General features: G+C 34.2%; 5 protein-coding genes across 6 annotated transcripts in view; all 5 read left to right on the top strand.

Annotated features, from left to right (window-relative positions):
• LOC118746824 (heparan sulfate 2-O-sulfotransferase pipe) overlaps positions 1-15,742 on the top strand; it is a gene marked incomplete at its 3' end in the record, with an annotated part of 67,112 nt that extends 51,370 nt beyond the window's left edge. For both annotated transcript variants that reach the window (XM_036480761.1, XM_036480760.1), the window contains 1 exon segment: positions 15,335-15,742. In XM_036480761.1, the coding sequence (XP_036336654.1) occupies positions 15,335-15,742 (408 nt within the window).
• LOC118747087 (heparan sulfate 2-O-sulfotransferase pipe-like) lies at positions 700-1,843 on the top strand. The gene is made up of 3 exons (XM_036481078.1): positions 700-1,316; positions 1,401-1,555; positions 1,623-1,843. Exons 1-3 carry the CDS (start codon positions 700-702, stop codon positions 1,841-1,843), a joined length of 993 nt encoding a protein of 330 aa, XP_036336971.1.
• Positions 4,019-5,164, top strand: LOC118747086 (heparan sulfate 2-O-sulfotransferase pipe-like; the record flags this gene model as incomplete). The annotated part of the gene is made up of 3 exons (XM_036481077.1): positions 4,019-4,599; positions 4,694-4,848; positions 4,921-5,164. Coding segments are annotated over 3 exons (978 nt in total), but the record flags the coding sequence as incomplete, so codon positions are not given.
• On the top strand, positions 6,611-7,828 carry LOC118747085 (heparan sulfate 2-O-sulfotransferase pipe-like). The gene is made up of 4 exons (XM_036481076.1): positions 6,611-6,634; positions 6,716-7,275; positions 7,418-7,572; positions 7,638-7,828. The coding sequence occupies exons 1-4, from the start codon at positions 6,611-6,613 to the stop codon at positions 7,826-7,828; spliced, it is 930 nt and encodes a 309-aa protein (XP_036336969.1).
• LOC118747084 (heparan sulfate 2-O-sulfotransferase pipe-like) lies at positions 9,658-12,435 on the top strand. The gene is made up of 4 exons (XM_036481075.1): positions 9,658-9,714; positions 11,233-11,792; positions 11,896-12,050; positions 12,208-12,435. Exons 1-4 carry the CDS (start codon positions 9,658-9,660, stop codon positions 12,396-12,398), a joined length of 963 nt encoding a protein of 320 aa, XP_036336968.1. The 3' UTR covers positions 12,399-12,435.

Below are 15,742 nucleotides of genomic sequence, written 5' to 3'. Positions count from 1 at the left end.
CTTTAGAAGAGCCTTGCTCTAAACAGTGTGACCTCTTTCTTTATTATAATGTGCAGGGGAGGCAGGTCAAGAAGCTCCAGGCTAGACGTTGCAGTTTGATGAGCTTGACCTGCGTGGACTTCACTTCTGCCTTATTTTTAAATAATTTTTTATGGAAATTCGGTTTATTAACGAGGTTTACGCGGTTACGAGGCATTATATTTTTATAAAAAGTAACACAAAACTGGTATGGAAAATATAAATAAATGAAATCGTCAAAACGCCAGGGTATTCATATTTTTGACGCTGACTGTATGCATACATACATATATGTAAGCTAGTGCATTCAATTTTAATATTGAAGAAAGCTTCTTCTCTGAAGCGAGCATGTAGCTATGTACATTTCCCAGTGTATGCTAGGAATAGTTCTTGCAAAAAACTACTAGAATTATAATGCTTATCATAACAATAGTATTTCTTTCATAGTACATAGGTTCCTTTCCAAGGTCAAACTTCGGCATATATTAATTAAGTGAAGTATTAAGTATGCTCAAATCTTGGTGGTAGAAAAAACGTAAAAACGTTCTTCTTTAACATTAACTATACTCAATTAACTATACACCACATATTTTAAACTTCGTTAATATGTACATATGTATTTCCTCTTTCGACCTGCTTCATTGTTCATGCCGCAGCTGCTTTTTTAAATTTCAAACAAATATGTACTCGTATTACTTAAGCTTTTCCAAAACCAAATTTCGCATACTCGATTCACAGATTTTCAATTTGCAAGCTTCAGCCTTAAATAACACAGTAAAGGCAGAAATAGACATTCTAGTGTTCAATCGTGTGCCAAAAACCGGCAGCGTTCAAATGATTCACCTGCTACGCCAGCTGGGAAAAGTACATAGTTTCGAAGTTGAGGTCGATCCACAGAATGGTGGCATACGTGCTATACTAAGCGAGAATGAAGAAAAGGATTTAATTGAAAATATTGCCGAATCAGAAGATGGTACTGTCTTTGTTAGCCATGTAAATTATTTAAATTTTACCAAGTATGAGAAGCCACGTCCCATTTATGTGAATATGGTGCGAGATCCGGTGGAACGGGTTATTAGTTGGTACTATTACATACGATCACCGTGGATATTTGTGCCGAAACGTCGAAAAAGCCAACGGGAAATGCCGAATCCCCAATGGGTTAATACCGAGTTCGATCAGTGTGTGTTGCGTGGCGATAAAGTTTGCACGTACATCGAAGGCTCCACCTTAGAGCGAGTGGGCGATCATCGTCGGCAAACATTATTCTTCTGCGGTCATAATGCACGTAAATGCCTGTGAGTTTAAGCCGGTGGTGTAAAGTGAAAGTGTGGGTGGAAAAAAATGTTTAAGACATTTTTTTTTTGTTCATTCGATTACAGGCCATTTAATACAAAATTGCCAATGCAAATTGCTATGCGTACGGTAGAAGAGGAATATGCTGTGGTGGGTACATGGGAAGACACCAATGTGACGCTGAGTGTGCTGGAGAATTATATACCATCTTATTTTCGTGGCGCTAAAAATATGTATTTTAGTAAGTGCCATTGATTGTTAGCATATTTTTGAGAATGAGCACTGTTGCAATAATTGCTTTATTACAGTGGGCATGCAGAATAATATAGAAAACCACAATCCTATGAAGCCTGAAATCGGCGAAGATATCAAGGAAATGGTGCGCAAAAATTTTACACAAGAAATTGAATTCTATCAGTTTTGTCGGCAACGTCTACATAAACAATATTTTGCAATTAAATTGAAAGAACTTATGGCTGTTGATAAAGATTTACAGAAAATTCGCCGAACGCAGTTACAAAAAAAATAAATAAACGCCATTAGAAGTTGGAATGTTTTTTATTGTGATTTACACTATTTATGTATGTTTTTGAAATTTTTTTTTGACGAACAATTGTGTTTAATATGGATTATGCAAAATTAAAAAAAAAAAAATTTTTAATCCGAAGTTCGATTCTGACCACCAGTCGGGCATATTTCTGTGTATCGATTTACAAACTCCTTTTAAGATTTTAGCTGTTTCATCTTTAGAACCATGTCAATATCCCAATGCTGTATTGGTGACAAAAATATTTTTACTGACAAATTTAAACTTTTTCATAAATTTTTTCGTAAAAAAACTGTCACAAGAATTTTTCACTGCTACAGAATCGAGCCGAAGGTCCAGGTAACTAAAAAATATTTTATGCCTTTAAAGTGAAAATAATGACTTTCTGGAAAAATAGTTTGAGGGTTGGGGGCCTTGAAAAGTCATAGCATGAAAAAAGCATTTGCTTGACAACCGCGAAGCAATATTCGATGGCGGTTCGCTAAAGACTAATAACTTGAAGGCATGAAAAATAAACCGGACGAACAATTCAGCTGAAATTGAACACAAAATGTTTCTCGCTTTGACTGAAGGGGAGGTGATTCAAGTTTCAACAGATACAAGTTGTAGTCCTGTGTGTACAGTATGCGGTACTAAACCGATTGAAATGAATGATTTATATAAAGTCTTATCAAAACCAGAAACTAGAGTAGCCTATGGGTACGATTTGCCAGCATTGCATGCATGAATTAGTTGTATGGATATGATTTTACACCTCCACCACATACTTTCTTTCGAAAAATTGAAGAAAAAAAATAATTTAGGAAATGAGAAAAAGCGTCGAAGTTTCGATGCATCGGAAAAATTTGCATCGATGCTAAAATACAACACCAGAAAAACATCGATATTGCGATATTTTAAAATTGTATTAAAATTTTAATCATTTTCAATCTGAACCAATGCAGTCGTTTTAAATGCAATCAAAAAAACTACCGTTGTATTTCTCTATATTTAATTAACCTTGCTATATCCGCGCAAATTTCCAAGGCTTGGAACCAAAAACATTTTCTGTGACTTGGCAATAAATAATAATATGTAATTATGATAGCATTTTCCATACTGAACGCTGAGTTCGAAATTTCTGAATGTTCTCCCAAAGAATGAATAATAAAAAAATTCACGATCAGCAAAAAAAATGGAAAATAATATCTAGACAAGTTTGAGAGTTAAACTAATGTCGGTGTCTAAAATATCTTTGAAATGGACATCAATGTATCTTAAATTTAGCGATGTTAAAAATTATTAAATATCGATGGCAAATATCGGATTTTTAAACCGATATTATCGATGTTTCAAACAAATCGATGGATCGTTTGCATCCTTAAACAAAAGTAAAAATGTAATCAGGCAGGTTCTGCAATTCACTTCCAAATGAAATTCAACCAAAGCCACTTTGAATTCAAAATGAATAGGGTTAAAATTCACTCGGAATGGAATTGCAGAACTTGCCTGCTATTTTTCAATCTCGGGGTATGGGCATCTGAAAATTTGATTACTCTAATTTTATGTAAGTACTCGTACTTTACAATGATATAGTACTTTCTTCAAAAATTCGAGACTTGGCAAAATTTTCGTGGTACACTTTACGTGACCATTACTCACTTCAAGTTTGCTAAAACCTTGGCTACAAGCGATATCATTACCATTACCAATACCCTTACTACTAGCATTACCATCACCATCACAATTATCATTACCATTAACTTACCATCACTATTATTTTTACCATTACCATTATCATAACCATTACCGTTACCATTACCATTGTCAATACTATTACTACTATTACCATTACATTTAACATTATTATTATTTTTGGCATTATCATTACCACTACAATCGCCATTACCGTTATCATTACCATTTCTAGTGCCTTCACCATTACCATTTCCACTACCACTACCATTACTATTACCGTTATCATTACCATTACATTGTCGGTCCAGCACAGCTCTTTGTTTGCGCAATTGTATACGTGCACCGTGTTTGTGTGTTCACTGTTTATCAGCTCGCTGATCTGCACAGCTTTCGACTCCGCTTTAAGCTCCCTGGGTGTGTCCATGGTCTGAATTCTCACATGCAACTAAATAGACATACATTTTTTTCAAAAACTAAATCGTAGTTAATATTGTTTCACAGATTTTTGATTTGCGCGCCTCAGAGTTGAATAACACCGTAAAAGCCGAAACAGATATACTTGTGTTCAATCGTGTACCGAAAACTGGTAGCATTCAAATGATTGAACTAATGAAACAGTTGGGAAGTGTACATAACTATGAAGTGGTTGTCGATCCTCAAAATGCTGGCGTTCGACCCATACTGAGCGCGGATGAAGAAGAGGATTTGATTAAAAATATTACGCAATTAGAAGATCGCGCTGTCTTTGCTAGTCATGTAAATTATTTAGATTTTAAAAAATATGGCAAACCACGTCCAATTTATGTGAACTTGGTGCGCGATCCAATAGAACGTGTTATTAGTTGGCATTACTATATTCGATTGCCGTGGGTTTATGTGCCGCGACGTCGCTTAAAGCACATAGAAATGCCATCTAAGCAATGGGTTAATACAGAGTTTGATCAATGTCTATTGAGTGGTGATAAAGCTTGTACTTACATTGAAGGAAGTGGTTTAGATGGATTGGTTGATCATCGTCGGCAAACATTATTCTTTTGCGGTCACAATGAACGTGAATGCACGTGAGTTGAGCTACTCACTTACATACATACAAATGTATTGTTAGAGTGAAGTTGGAAAATAAGTTGAGAGTATTTTTTCTTTATACGATTACAGACCATTTAATAAAAAATTACCAATGCAAATAGCTATGCGTATGGTAGAAGAGGAATATGCTGTGGTGGGTACATTTGAAGACACTAATGTGACGCTGAGTGTGCTGGAGAGTTATATACCATCTTATTTTCGCGGCGCTAAGGATATGTATTATAGTACGTCGATTGTTTGTACATACATATATGAAATTAGCAGTGTTTATTTGCCTTTTTTCTTCCTTGCTACAGTGGGCATGCACGAGTATGTAAAAAATTCCAATCCTGGGAAGCCGCATATTGGCGAAGATATTAAGGAAATGCTGCGTAAAAATTTTACACAAGAAATTGAATTCTATCGGTTTTGTCGTCAACGTCTTCATAAACAATATTTGGCTATTAAGTTAAAAGAACTTATGATTGTTGATAAAGAATTGCAGGAGCTGCACAGCGTTCAGCAGCAGAAAGTAAATAAACGTAAAGGTCTATTTTAACTTTGACACTTTTCGTAACTATTCAGAAGAAATTGAATAAAGTGTGTATCTATGCATGTGAGTTTGGTATGTTATTTGAAGAAAAGGGAATGTGGAAAGTATGAATCTGAGGTAGGGCGGTTAAAAAATTGAAACTGATTACTGTTTTGTTTCTAATAATTAGTTAGTTGCGCATACGGCGCTCAGTGTTCTATTCTATGAAAAAAGGGGAACAAAATCAAATATCACAAGAAAGAAATGTATTTTAAAGCTTTTGAGATGGAGACAAAAAATTTAAAAATCTGATTGAACTAGAATCGACCCTCACCTCGAAGCCGACCTTCAATAGTAAAATTTTTAATATTTTTTTTACCTAAGAACAGCATGTGATGAACTTTGAAACACATTTTTAGTGCATTTTTTTGGTTTTTGTAACCATAACAGCAAAAATATGTAGTTAAAACTTTTTAAAAAGTACATTGAACCCTAGTGGCAGGCCAAAAAAGAAAAATTTAGATCCTTCTATATTTGAAGGTCATCTTAAAGGTAAAATACTCTTACATTTCTTTTGCTATCTCTTTTCGTTCTCGAGTTATCTGATTTTGTCTATTTATTTATTTTTTTTTAATTAGAACACTGTGCGGCGACTCTAAACTAAACGTCATCATCTTCTGCGCGATGGTCCCTTTAGTCTTCAAGATCATCCAGAGGTCATGCCAAGGTCATTCTAAGGTCAAATTCAGAAAAAGGTTTATCCCATGTATTTTTCCACACTTTACCTTTAAATGACCTCGAATCTGACGTGATGGAGGCTAACAGACCTCGGATTCGCAGTCAGGGCGTCGAATAACATAGAGATATAGAGGTTTGGTTCAATAGGCAGAAACTTTGTTTTCTAAACGTACAGACGACCCTATTTTTGTGGAAGGTTGCCACTTGGTTGAAATTTTTAATTTAATTTAATTGAGAAATTTTATATTGCAATATGGGTATCAAACTGAAGAGGTTTAGAAAAGTTTACAGGCGAAAGTATGTTTGAGTATGGTGGCCAACTTTTTGAAAAATTGTGTACAATTAAGTTGATAAAATAAATGAAATATTTCTGTAGGGGTATCAAACAACACAAAAACACTTTTAAGGCGCAGTGAAGTACGTCGGGTGTTTGATGGTTATAATAAAAAAAAAGAGAAACAGTTATAAAATTCTTTACAAAATTTTAAATAGGGAAAATGATAAGCAAAAGGTACGTTTTTGAACTGCGGTAATAATCGCCTGATCCCTGGAAAATCGAGCCCTTTAACTAACATACGGATTTAGATTAAAAATAATTAGAATAATTCCAATATTTACGACTATTCTTAGTTTCTTCCATAATTATTTCCCTCCATTGACTTTGCACATACCTCACCATGTACATACATACTATTCCTTGCTGCGCCAGTTATAAAGTAACCTTCGTAGTTAGTATCATGACCCTAACAACTCTATTTCACGTACAAAAATCAACGTCGAATTAAGTACATTCAACTTCAAAACCAATTGCTTCTTTTTTTTTGCATTTTTGTTTTTCGTAGTTGAAAACTTTAAATGCATATGGTTTGAATAATACACGTAAAGCCGATATTGATGTTATTTTCTTCAATCGCGGTGCCAAAGTTGGTAGCGAATCGATGATAGAGCTCTTCGATAAATTGGAGAGCTTCAACAATTTGGTTATTGAGCGCGAAGGCTTAAAGAAAGGCACCAAACGCCAACTCAAGATGTGGGAACAACGTGAATTAGCCATAAATATATCTCAATTCGCTGATGGTTCCGTCTATATAGAACATGTGAATTGGATTGATTTCGAAGAATTTGAACTACCAAAACCAATTTATATTAATTTGGTACGCGATCCGGTGGAGCGTGTGATAAGTTGGTATTATTACGCGCGCAGCGCCTATAAGAATGCAATCGAATATGACAAGTTTCCGGATAAACCAATAAGACCAGCAGAATGGTATAAGAAAGATTTTAATCATTGCGTACGTAGTGGCGATCCAGAGTGTCAATATGTGCCATATACAGTTAATGATTTTGCTGGGGATTTCAGAAGGCAATCGCTTTTCTTTTGCGGACATAGCGATGATTGCTTGTGAGTAAAATAAATATTTTCTATTCATGTACCACATACATTCTGTAATGAAATGGTCATACCTACACACATATGTATATCTGTTAAAAATTTTAAACATATGTTATTTGTTTAATTTGGATTTTTCGCCGATTTTCTTTAGACCTTTCAACTCACCGGCTGCCATACAATTGGCGAAGGAAAATGTGGAACGTGACTATGCCGTAGTGGGTTCTTGGGAAGATACAAACGTCACACTCACCGTTTTCGAAAGCTATATACCTCGCTTTTTTAACGGTGCAAAACTTCTATTCGATAGTATGTATTTTAATGTTTTTTTGAGTTTCAAATTCATAAACTAAATTCGTTGCTATACTTTCTAGTACATACTGATAAAATTACAAATCGTAACAAGAATAGGCGAAAACCGAAAATTGATCCGGATGTCAAGGAAATGATGAGAAGAAATTTCACCAACGAATATGATTTTTATAATTTTTGCAAGCAGCGCCTCTACAAGCAATATTTGGCTCTGAACCTAAATAAAGTGTCTCTTATGCAGCAGTTAAATTAACTAATTCGTTTTAAGAACTGAGTGGAAATATATATGCGAGAAATAAAGTGTTTTGATGTAAAAAGATGTTTATTTATTTTGAATTGCAAATTGAGTGGAGAGGGAGAAAATACATGCGGTACTTATTACAAGAGAAGATTGCGATACTTAATTTGCATTAGACGTAATAATGAGTATATAGATAATATAGATTAAGCGAGACTGAACGCGCATCATTTCATGAGACGCGGTCTGAGAAGTGAATACAGCTTGCTCCTGAGCAGTGTTGCCACAAAAAAATTACCAAATTCCTCAAAAACAAATGAAAAATCCGAACATATTACCCAAAATTTTCTTATTACAGATATGAGTATTGTGTACTGCATACTAATTACAGGTACTTAGTATACAAATTAATTACATTCTGCGATTCAATTCGTACATTTGTTCCTGCGGTTCAAACAAAGTGTCACCATAGTTTTTTATGCCTTCGGTTGTATATATATATATATATATATGATATTGTTGCAACTATATCAGTGCTCAATCTGGTCCTCAAGTCAGTCCTACACATTTGAGAAACTTATATGAACCTGAAGAATCTTTTAATTCAAAAACCTTTTTTCCTATAATTTTCTGCATCTCTGCATGAAAAAAAATGATCGATAACATTTTGAATACTTAGCAGCAAATGCAGATGTGCTTAAGAGCGAAAAACACCACATAAGCGGCTTGACAAACAATGCGAGATATCCCTTTTCTTAAAGCTATTTATGTTGTGTATGGGGTTGTTTGAAGGTTTGACAACCAAATGAGGGAAATGTCAACAAAAATCATAATTTTTTGATTTTCTGGCCGCCATATTGACGTTTGATCAAACCGTTTACGTTGTGTATGATGAAATCGCCTCATTCGCAATGGAATTTTTACCGAATGAGGACCAACCACAACCAAACCCTTTTACATTGTGAACCGGAAGAAAACCGTTATAGAATCGTTATAAAGGAGTCTGCATGTTTATCACAGTTTTAAGTCCTTTATGAGCTAAAAAGTTAAATCGGTTATGGTATGATTGAAAAAACCAATATAAGAACCAAAAATTGTTCGAAAAAATAAACATACCAAAATAGCGATTATTCTTGTTCGAAAAAATATAAATCATAAAATAACGGTTCACTTTGACCGGAAAAATATAAATCCAATTTTAAAGGTTACATTATGATTTGAACGATCTGGATCCCATCACAATTAAAACAGTAAATTAAGCCAAAGGCGTATTTGCATGGATTCTTATGTTACAAAAGCTCTTTTTACAACTTCAGTTGGAATACGGACCTATTGTTTGGAATCCATCCTATCAAGTTCATTCAGAAAGGATTTAATCGATTCAAAAACAATTTTTGCCATTTGCTTTGCGTGATTTTAGCTGGGATTCAGAGTAAAATCTCCCATCTAGAAATGCTAGTTTTAATATTAATCGTAAAATTAGTAAGAGGCTTGATTAACAGCCCGTCCCTTCTGGCCAAAGTAAACTTTAATGTTCCCTCTCGATGATCAGGACACTTTCGACCTCTGTCTTTGAAGCCATGTAAAACTCTTTTTGAGTCAAACGGGGTATGCTAAGATTTTAAGTCAAATATAAGCATGTTTGACATATTGAACTCGATTTTTACTGTATGTCATGCAGACTGCGCCCCTCGTGTCGGTTGGGTGGGAGGAGTGTAAACTCGTAATTAATTGAAAAAATCATAACCGTTATGGTACCTGCGCACAGCCATTCAATGAAACCGTTCATCTCTTCAAAAAATTGTACTGCAGAAGTCTGAAGCGTATAATTCGGAGGGCGAGACATGGAAGCAGTGTCTAATTCTGCTGAACCAAGCTGCGATAAGACCAATAGTTTAGCGGCTCGTTAGCATTCCCGTCAGAAGAAAAGTAATGTTTTCTCAACTAACTATCATCTAAATCCTGATGTTGTACAAAAAAGTAAAGCGCCTGGGCCACACGGGAGAAGTGAAACTTACGTTACATATCTAGTTTGTCTCATAACCAATGTTTATCCATATGTACATATACATTTGCTTAAGGTTTTAACTTATTTTTTTTCTACCTAAATCCCTACCTCTACCCTTTTAGTTCTAATTAAATTTATGTTATTATGTTTTCCTTTATTTTTACTTTTATACTCCATTGTTCTTATAAAAAGTAAAGTGTTTAAATTTACCTTGGTCTTCATCTTTGTTTTTATCTTTTCGATGACGTGATAAGATGCTATGTGATGCGATGCCAGGTAATGCAATGTGATGTGTGTGATGTGATTTCATGTGATGTGATAGGATGTCATGTCATGCCAAATGATGTCATATCATGTGATGTTCTGTCATATGATGTCACATCATGTATATCGATAACAACATAGGATAGTAACATAAATAAAAATATCGATAACAAAACAGATAAAACTATCGATAACAAATTCGATAAAAACATAGATAGCAAAATTGATAAAAATATCGATAAGAAAGTCGATAAAAATATCCATAGCAAAATGGATAAAAATATCGATAACAAAATCGCTTAAAATGCCGATAACAAAATCGGTAGTAAAACCGATAAAAAATTTCGATAACAAAGTCGATAATAAAATTGATAAAAATATCAATGACAAAATTGATAAAAATATCGATAACAAAATCGATAATAAATATCGATATCAAAATCGATAAAAATTTCCATAACAAAATCGATAAAAATGTCGATAACAAAATCGATAAAATAACGATAATAAAAATACCGATAACAAAACCGATAACAATATCGAAAACAAAATCGATATAAAATATCGATAACAAAAGCGATTGAAATATCGATTACAAAATCGATAAAAATATCGATCATAAAATTTAAAAGAAATATCGATAACAAAACCGATAAAATTATCGATTATTGTATCGATAAGTTCCGAGAGTACCGAAAATCCCGAAATAGTTCCCAGGTTTAGCCTCTGTGACTCTATTTTTATCGTCTTCTTTATTTTAATTCTTCTTCCTCTATCTTCATCTTTACTTTTGTTGGTATCCTCGTCCTCATCATTTTACTAAAAAGATTCCACCAAGAAAAAAGCTTTTAATTGCCGAGAGATTTAGCAACGAATTTCGAATTATACTTGCCTTCTTCTACATTTCCTTCCTGCTGCTTTTTTACTACTTAAACGCATGTACATACATATATACACTTATACTTACATAACTACATATATATATACAAATACTGCTCTCGAAGTTGTTTATTACTTAGCGCCGTTGCTGTGCATGCATGGCTTTCCAATGAAAGATTTTCCATTTCAGAAAAACCGAAATCATTAAATTAGCACTCATATCGAAAGGTTTATTACACCTGATGTCTTAACACTTTTAAATTTTTAGTTAAAAACTTTAAATGCATATCGGTTAAATAATACACGAAAAGCCGACATAGATGTTCTTTTCTTCAATCGCTGTGCCAAAGTGGGAAGCGAATCACTTCTCGAGCTCTTCAATAAACTGGAGAACTTCAATAATCTGATTATGGAGCGTGCTGGTTTGCGAAGGGGCACCAAACGCCAACTCAAGATGTGGGAACAGCGTGAATTAGCCATAAATATATCTCAATTCGCTGATGGTTCCGTTTATATAGAACATGTGAATTGGATTGATTTTGAAGAATTTGAGCTACCAAAACCGATTTATATTAATTTGGTACGCGATCCGGTGGAGCGGGTCATAAGTTGGTATTATTATGCGCGTGGCGCCTATAAGAATGCAATCGAATATCGCAAGTTTCCCGATTCGCCAATAAGACCAGCGGAATGGTATAAGAAAGATTTTAATCATTGTGTACGTAGTGGTGATCCTGAATGCCAATATGTGCCATATACAGTGAAAGATTTCATTGGCAATTTCAAGAGGCAATCGCTTTTCTTTTGCGGACATAGCGATGATTGCTTGTAAGTAAAATAATACATACATACATGTGTATGTATGTACCATTTACGACACCACATATGTATGTAGATAACTTAACTTGGATTTGTTGCCCATTTTCTGTAGACCCTTCAACTCACCGGCGGCCGTTCAGATGGCAAAAGAACATGTGGAACGTGACTATGCAGTAGTGGGCTCTTGGGAAGATACAAACGTTACACTCACCGTTTTTGAAAAGTACATACCGCTCTTCTTCAATGGCGCAAAAATTCTATTCGAGAGTACGTAATTGCTTTTTTTTTCTGTGATAATAGCCTGATCAGTCAAAGTAAAATAAGTAGGTGACTTCAACTCAAGTAACACTGATCAGTTTGTTATCTTTTGCAAGTTTTTGGGAGTCTCAAACTTATAACCTTAACTCTTTGCTCAACTTTCTAGTCCACAATGACCAAATAACAAATCGGAACAAGAATAAGCGAAAACCAAAAATATATCCGGATGTCAAGGAAATGATACGACGAAATTTCACTAACGAATATGATTTCTATTACTTTTGCAAGCAGCGCCTCTACAAGCAATATTTGGCTGTGAGCCTCAATGAAGTCTCGATCATGGAGCAGTTGAATTAAATGCAAGCAAAACTAGTATAGAAATTACAGAATTGAAGATAAAGCACATTCGAACAATAAAGTGTTGTAATTTAAAAACATTAAATTTGGGTACGTCATCAATTAACGGCGAGACATGTTATGAAATCAAGCCATTTGATTCTGGTTTTCAAAAATGGGTCACAGTCAAACGATTGATTTCTCCCTTTACGGTCAATAATTAACCATATTACAGAAATCGAGTAAGAAATTTACCACAATTGATAAACAGAAAAGGTGTTCATCATCACAACGTCAGGCAAAAGCTTGCTGGCACAGCATAAATTAAGCGACCTTAGCTGTGCATTTTCTATGCATCCGTCAAAATTTTCGGATCCTTCGTCCTTCGAAAATGACTTGATTCGATTTTTTTTTTGCTCAGAAATCATAGAACTTCAACGCATAGAAGTTAGGCTTTGGTATTATATGTTGCTTAGGTTAGAGGACCGCCTACGTAGGCGGAGGCACACCTAGACACGCTGTCTATTGAGGTGTGCTAAAAGGGAAGATGACAACTCACACAGGAAGGATGAGAGGAGGGTGCAAACAGAAGAAAAGCGCTCTGTGCTAACAACGAAGCTACTTTGACCTTTTGGTTTTACCAGAAAATATAGAGTTTGGTGCAAAAAACTACTAACCTTTCTCACAGACTACATATAATAAAATTATTCTATGCATAATATTTTTAAATTTCTGAACACTATGCTGCACTTTAAATCGGAATTTTGTAGGTGAATTCTAATTCTAACTGCATACGTATTGCGTCAATCCCCATAACTACATGGCGTATGAGCGACTTTTTTATATAATCCAGTTGATACGAGTAATTTAGTTATCACCGAAGAGAACCTCCGTTGGGGAGACCATCCGTAAGGCTTTTGTAAAGGTGCTGTTCATCAAAGGCCTTTGATGCGCCTATGAAGACGCTTTCTAAAAGCACCGTTTAATATGCATTACTTTTGATGTCTATATATAAATGTTTAGTAAAATGTAATTTTTTTTTAGTTTTTTCAAAATTGTCCTATCATTGCAAAACAAGGTACATTCGAAAGGGCAGTCCTTTCGCTATAATAAGGGTATTTTTATTTATTTTACGTTGCATTGTGTTACGAGGTATACAGATTTATATGGAAGGACTTCAAGAAAATTTCTCAAATTCTCAATTCTTTAGCAAATAAAGCCATATATTTAAAGGAACTTTAGTAATGAACAGGGTTCGTATTTGCACACACATGCTCTGCTCACACACACGCCGGAAACACATTCAACTTGTACTCACTGCTCATACACATGTGTGTGCATAAGTGGAAAACAAACTCTGCTCACAGAAAAGTGTGTGCTGTTTGTTATTAAGCACATGCACATGTGTGTGAGCCGATTTTTGTACAAATTTCAGCCCATGCACATGCACATAATATATTTTTAAAAGAATTTGTTTATTAAACGTTATTTTTTGAAAGACAATTCAATAAAAAGTGAGATGTTGTTTGTTTTTTATATGACAGAAAACATATTAAAAAATTATTTTAAGATTTGAGTTAGAAATCGAAGTGTATAAGTTTCTCTACGCAAAGCACACACATGTGCGTGTGCTTTATATTAATAAAAATAAAGTACACACATGTGCCCGTGCTTTTTACCAAACGGCACACACATGTGATGTGAGCAAGTTTTTAATTTTTTATATGCACAGCACACGTGTGTGAGCGTAAAATGTTAGGATGTGCTGCGCATGAGTGTGCAAATACGAACCCTGGTAATGAAAACGTTCATCATATATATATATTTTATATACATATATACACAAATTGGATGTATCGTTAAGATTTAGGGGATGTGCAACTCAAAAATATAAAATCTTCATACAAAAAAATTTATGGTTTTTTCCAAAACTATGAAGACTAATAAAAAGAAGAAAATTACATAAATTAAAAAAAAAAATATAATTAAAATATAGCAATAAAAATATTTAAAAAAAAATTTAATTAATTTAAGGACACATTTTTTTCTCTTGAAAACAATAAAATCTAAAAACTAAGAGAAAACTAAATTAGAAAAAGAAAAAAGAAAACAAAAAGAAGAAAATACTTGGTCAAAATTAGAGGAAATAAAAAAAGTTTTAAAACAAAAATTTTTAAATAAAAAGAGGTGAAAAAGGCCACCTTATCAGTCTAAAATTGCAGGGGGTAAAAAACTGTGTACTCAAGAGAATTCTAACACTTCTGAGAAAATAGTTTGAAATTTATGTGAAAATTTGTTGCACTTTTTTTTTTTAGTTTTCTACAAATTGTTAAACTTGGGTATATATGGGGTTTGTCTGAGAATTAACATAAGTGGCAAACAATATCACTTTGAAATGCCAAGCTATAGATATGACCGATACTGTACATATGCCAGATTCATAGCCGCAATCGATGTTCCGAAAGGTTGTTTTATATTTCAGATATAACTCTTATACCAAAGAACGTGATAGTCCCATTGAAGCTAATTGGTGAGTATTAAAAAAAATATTTATTGATTAGTACTTATTCAATTTATTAATGCTCGTAGAATGCTATTTGTGAGTAAATAGGCTATTCTTTATTTATTTATTGTTTAGTTGCCTTATCGTTATTTGTTTTCAGATTTGATGGCAGCAATTCATTGTTTTGAAAAGCAAATTAATCACTGAATTATCAAACAGTAAACAAGCGACTTTTAATTTGATAACGATCTCTATTCGTCAAATCAACAATGTGCCGATAATTGCTTTCAAAATATTCTATACAATATTAATTATTATTTTTTTTTTAATCTACGCTACTGACACCCTGAAATGCGTGAAGTGTAATTCAGATTTCTTAAAGCACTTATCCAAAATGCATACATACTTGTTGACATACCTTTCTAACACCAACACAATTCTCATTTACCTACAGATGCAATCACTAAACGCGCTGGAGTTGAACAACACGCGCAAAGCGGAGCTGGACTTAGTTTTCTTCAATCGCGTTCCAAAAGTTGGTAGTCAAACATTTATGGAGCTGCTGCGTCGTCTGTCGGAGCGTAATAATTTTCAATTTCATCGCGACGCTGTGCAAAAGGTCGAGACCATACGGCTGGCCGAAGATCAGCAACAGGAATTGGCCGAGGTGATAAGCGATTTGCCAGAGCCATCTGTATTTATCAAGCATGTGTGCTATACAAATTTCACCAAATTCAATTTGCCCTTGCCGATTTATGTGAATGTTGTAAGAGATCCAATTGAACGTGTGATTAGTTGGTTTTACTATGTACGCGCTCCCTGGTACTTTGTTGAGCGCAAAGCTGCTTTCCCCGACTTGCCG

The sequence above is a fragment of the Rhagoletis pomonella genome, unplaced genomic scaffold, assembly GCF_013731165.1.
Source record: "Rhagoletis pomonella isolate Grant_MI unplaced genomic scaffold, Rhpom_1.0 Rhpom_scaffold_00011, whole genome shotgun sequence".
Taxonomy (NCBI): domain Eukaryota; kingdom Metazoa; phylum Arthropoda; class Insecta; order Diptera; family Tephritidae; genus Rhagoletis; species Rhagoletis pomonella.
This window is presented reverse-complemented; position numbering and strand designations above follow the sequence as displayed.